Source organism: Halyomorpha halys, unplaced genomic scaffold (assembly GCF_000696795.3).
Source record: "Halyomorpha halys isolate HHAL.00 unplaced genomic scaffold, Hhal_1.1 Scaffold1620.1, whole genome shotgun sequence".
Taxonomy (NCBI): Eukaryota; Metazoa; Arthropoda; class Insecta; order Hemiptera; family Pentatomidae; genus Halyomorpha; species Halyomorpha halys.
Window position 1 is genome coordinate 127,184 of NW_027109412.1, and position 5,794 is coordinate 132,977.

A 5,794-nucleotide genomic window follows, 5' to 3' on the forward strand; every position below is an offset into this window, starting at 1 on the left:
GAGAGATGAGAGAAAAAAAGATATGTTAACAACCAAAACAATAGCATTTATATGAAAGGAATATGGTCCGGGTGCGGTCAAAAAAACTCAAATAATAGAATATACTATTTTAATGAGCCAATTGTTGTTAATGAGCCAATGGCTATAAAAAGTATATTCTATTATTTGAGTTTTTTTGACCGCACCCGGACCATATTCCTTTCATCTTTACACACGGTCAATTAATAATCTTCCAATAGCATTTATAGATTTAATAAAATAAATAACTGATTTCTGATGGAAGAAAAAAATTAATTAGAGAAATATACGAAGCCAAAAAATAAATAAAATAGTAGTAATGAAAATAATATAAATAGATAAATATATAATTCATAACAGAATGTCCTGCAGCAGCCTGGGCTTCAGTCTTCGGGACAGAGTTAGGCAAAAATTAACAATAGTTGAAACTAATACCAAAAATTTCCATGGATTCGATTTGTATCTATCTATGGTTCATTCATGAATAAGGGTGATATCCATTGCAATTTTAGTTATTAGGAGCAACTAGAGCGAATTTTTTCCAACTGGAGGGGGGATATCCCCCCTTAATCCTTGGGGATAACGTTGTGTGATACTGCTTCTCTAACTGCCGGTAACTGCAAGTGGAATTTTATGAACCGTTTTTTGATTAAGTCTTCTATTGATTCCAATTGAAGCTCCCGATTCAATTGGCTATGTTTTACAAACCAAGGGTCAACCACTACGATTCTTGGGAATTCGTTTTGAAATTATTGTAATTTTTCTTCTTCGTAAGGGATGTCGCTGCCCAGACATCAGTAGTGGCCTGAGTATTGTTTTGTAAATAAATTTCTGGTTTTAATTAAGATCTTCTATTTACAACAGGATATAGCATTTCTTGGGTTAATTTGTTGATATGGTGATTAAATGAGATGATAGAAACTGAATATAGAATAAACTCAGTCTATTCAGTTTCAGTAGTGCTAATGAGCTTGAAACTTCACAAAGGTACGAAAATTCCTTGTGGCATCTTAAAATAATTTTTTTTAAATCTACATTTAATGTTTATGATTTTTATTTTATTTGTAGCTACCCCGTTCTTTATCTATATCTCTACATAGTATATCAGCAGAGTGTTTCATATTAAGTTTATGTTAAGTGGGGCCATATTGAGGATCGTAAAATTGAGAGCGAGGAACTTACAAATTTGACAAATATTTGTGGGATAACAAATTTTATTAGTGACCAAAACTTAAGAGTTAAAACTAATGATTTTATTGGACACATTTACCTCAGTTCACTTTAACATATATATAATATGGTTTTGGTGAAATAACCTAGATGTTGATCGCCCTGAATAAAAATCTAATCTAATCTAATCTTTGGTTTTGGTTTAAGATACTTTATGAAAGGATTACATGGTTCGGGATATGAAATGAAATTACCCAGAAAATAGGATAATGTAAACAGGAGCTAACTGATTAATTTCAAGCAAATTCGCAAATTCTTGTTTATTTTTAATTTTTCCTAATAAACTCCTTAAAAAATAACCCACTTGTTATAGTAGAACATCAATAAAATCAAGAGAGTCGTATCTTAGTGATTAAAAGATATCCTGAGGCAAAATTAAAGGGCGTTTTTTTTAGGCAATACACAACAAAGGCGATTTTTGCCTAGTTATCTAGGTTGGTGTTTGGGAAGGGAACAGAAACAATATCGCAGAGGAAGAAATAGTTCAAGAGCCAAACAGTCTAATAAGTTAATTCTCCCCAGTTTTTTATTGCTGTAACGAAAACTATAAAACGTCAAATATGATGACCCTGGCAACCAGGGTAAGGGGGTATAAAAATGGAGGCTGTTCCAGAAGTTAAGAATAATTCATTTTAGAGTTCTTTCAGATAAAGAAAAAAATTGCGAGCTACTTTCTGTGAGAAAAAGGGACATAGACTATATAAAGGACATAGTAAACGCCATTAAAAGATAAATATTGAACTATTTAACATGTACACCCCCTAAAGTTTATTTTAAGTGGTGAAAATGGTCGGGGGTGCAGTTAGCAAATAAGGAAAAAATTATTTATTCGTGCCGACATTTCAACTCGAATTTCAGTTCTTTGTCAAGGCTATAAAACAAAAAGAGTTAAAAAACATCATTCAGAGAAACATAAAAACTAAAAGAAATAATAATACCCGGGGCGGGTCGGGCGGGGAAGGATGGCCTTTTTTTTAGCGTTACAATCCTGCTCTTGTGAGATTGTGACATGTCGTTCATCGACCAACCTACTCGCTGAAATTGTCTGTTCTAAAAGTCAGATAAGTAAGGCTACCATGGAGGGCGGGAGTGGCGGGTTTGATGCCGTTTTTCGATTTCAGGGGCTTTTTAAATATTTTACTCGATTAAACTATATCAAAGTCTCTCCTTCCCGTTTTAAGCTAATATTTCGAAAGTGATATAGGGCCCTCGCTCTCCGAGGGTTTAGCGGGGCGGGTCGGGCGGGGAAGGATTATACATTATAATGAATTGAAGATAAAATAGTTGATTAATAACCATGACAGTAGCAGATTGATAACAATGAAAGATGAAATATAATATTACATACGTAAGAAGATATGTAAGTAGTCTCTAAAAAACTGAATGTGAATTCAAATTGTTTTTCAGATTTGTAGACGCTACTTACATATCTTATACATACACATATCTTCTTACCTATATAATATTATATTTCATATTTCATTGTTATCAATCTGCTATAGTCTAATTCCATGTTTATTAATCAACTATTTTGTTTTCAATTCATTGTTACGTATGTTTCCGAATTTCTTAGCTCATTATTTCTTTTAATTTTTATGTTTCTCTGAATGATGGTTACTATCTCTTTTTGTTTTATTGCCCTGATGAAGGCCTGAAATTTAAGTTGAAACGTCGGCACGAATAAATAATTTTTTCTTCATTTGCTAACCGCACGCCCCTCCCCCACCCACCTTCCCCAATTTTTTTTCAATTTGTTAGTGGTTCATACGTACATATAGTGAGATATGCCATATGTACAGCTGGCTAGAAGGATACCTTGGATTGCCTTTTGACATTATTAAACGAATACAATTAGTAAATGTGATAAATGTTCCAGAACATATAATAATCTTGAAAAGGAACCACCAAGTGGTGGTACTTCAATCATCGCTTAAAAATTAAAAGATCCCTTGGCCATCCTCTTTTCAGACGCCTCGGGGGATTATCAGGGACTGTTAAGATTAAGAACTAGTAGTTTTGGTTGGGCAAAGAATTTGGAATTAAAGGTATATCTATTTTCGGGGCAAATCTGCAACGAATGGGATATTTGAGGTCGTTAGGGATGAGTTTATTTGTGACGTAATAATTTATTTATTGAACAGCTCAATTAGGAACCATATCTTAGAAAAAATTATTCTACTTTAAATAATGTTCTATTAAGTTTTTTTATTGTCGTAGATAGTTTTAAAGATACTGAGCTCCAAATGAAAAATTAATTTTTGAAAACAGCCGCCATTTTTCATTCCCTCATACTTTGGTTGACAGACATCAATTTTCACAAGTTTCTACATTAAAATAATAAAAAAAAATGGGGAGAAACAACTTCCTTCCCCCCCCCCTTCCCCGATTCTTTGACTAAAAGGAACAGAAAAAATATTAGAAAGTGAATTTGTAACCGCTTCGTATTGAATATATTACTTCACAGTATGTCACAATAGTGAACATAGAAGATTTCTTGAGATCCTACCACGCAATGTTTAAGAATGAGCATTTTCCAAACTCGTCAAATCTCTCTGGATCCATAGCTCGGAGATACCCCATCTTCCGCAACCCGGTGCCCTACTAAAGACAATTAGTAGTGAGCTATTCAGAAATCATTAATATGCTTCGAGCCGCCGCACTCGGCTGCTCAGAGATGTGGGTCAGTCGTATCTGGTCGTAAACAATAGGGTTCTGGGCGTTCGCAAAGATGGCGAGCAAGATAGAAGGCGTCGTTCCTCCTTTTAGCGATATTTGTTGGCCGCACTAGCATATAAGGGCAATATACCATTGGGGATCTGAGCGAGTAAATTGTTTTAACTAAAAAAAACAAAACAAGAGCCACCTAGCCCAATATAGTTGGTAATGTTGCATTACCATTGTATTCAGCAGTTACCATTTTTCTACATCTTTTTTGGTGGAGTAGGAATGTTATTTATTGTTATAGGATCAACTCCAAGTTCCAGAAATGAAGAAAGGAGAAGAATAGTTATGGAATGTGATCAACTGAGTTCCATGAGGGTAACTGGAACTCCAGGTCTCTATTAGCGTTTTTTTATGTCAAAAACTTTAAGGAAACTTTGATTTTTTGCACATCCATGTTTTTAAGGATGGTAAACACGAATTCAAGGTTTGCCATGTTAATTTATTTCATGAAAAATAATTTTTTTTTTTTTTTTTCCCCTACGCCACAGTAAGTGGGCTATTACGCCATTTTCCTTCTCGCAGCCCAATACAATTTTATTCGTCCTCTTAGTTCATCCGTATCTCGCTCAACATCCACCAGACCAACACACGCCAAAAGATGGTCCCCATCCATGTCCCCCATGTTACATAGAGGACATTTTGGGGAATCTACGATGCCAATTCGATGGAGGTGTTTTTGGAGCAGATCATGTCCTGGCACTACCCGAAAACAGGCCACTCTCTCAGCTCTGCTAAGATTGCCGGGGATTCTTTTTTCCCTATCCAGTAGGCTCTCCCACTTCTTTCCTTCTGCTTGAACTTTGTGTCTAGCACTTGTCCTGTCCTTATAATAAGCGCTTATAAGAGATTTCACTGTTCTGTAGGAAAGTGGTAGAACAGGCTGATTCTCTGCACAACCAAGTTTAGCCAACTTGTCAGCTTGCTCATTACCATCTATGCCAACATGGCCTGGTATCCACTGCAGGGCTATAGCCCTTCCTCTTTTCTTCATGATAGCTGCCATGTTTCTGCACTTTTCTTCCGTGGGTGACTCTGCGGCACCTGGTGTTGTTAGTTTTTGTATTACGGCCTGGGAGTCGCTAATAAAAATAATAAAAATCCATAGAGTTAAAATAATTAATCTTTTTCGTTTTTTCACACCATAACACGAAAAACATGCATTAAAAAAAAAAGAGAAAATTTTCTACATTTCTGAAATCTATAATTTTTTGCATCCAATAGGAGCACCTATGATTCAATGGAATTAGGTCAATTTGAGACCAGAAAGGTTTCTTGGATGACTAGTTTGACCATTTTTTTTTTTTTTTTGTAAAAGTTTTGATTTCCTAAATATAATATTTATAATAGATGTTTTTCTTCAGATAATGATCTTAAATAAATTATTTTTTTAAGCTACTTATTACATAATAGGTTATTTATAAGTGTACAAAACATTAAAATGGATAGGACGAAACTTTGGCTGAAATCCATCCTTTTTTAGAGTACATATCTGCTAAGAAAAAAAAAATTACATTCCAAACTTCAGCTCATTTGATAAAGTAGTCACTGAAATGGACTAAATGTATCAGGAATGTATCAAAGGAATCAAGAGATTTACAATGCACTTCTATATCCATCCCCTCCACTGACTGACACCAATCTCAAATACAGTCCAAAAGTTTGTTATTTTGAAGGAAAGAATGACAATAATCTCTTAATAAGTCTTATTTGATGCAATTGTTAATTAAAATATATGTTGTTTTCAGTTGTCCCGAATAATTCAAGAAATGAAGGAAATATACAACAAAGCAAGAGTTTGCCCTTACTCGAATGTGATCTCTTC

General features: G+C 34.5%; 1 protein-coding gene across 1 annotated transcript in view; it reads left to right on the plus strand.

The window, feature by feature from the left end:
* Positions 1-5,794, plus strand: part of LOC106690221 (angiotensin-converting enzyme) — a 46,168-nt gene that overhangs the window by 27,758 nt on the left and 12,616 nt on the right. Inside the window, exon 4 of the mRNA XM_067047601.1 lies at positions 5,718-5,791. Coding sequence (XP_066903702.1) covers positions 5,718-5,791 — 74 coding nt within the window. The remainder of the gene's footprint in view (positions 1-5,717; positions 5,792-5,794) is intronic.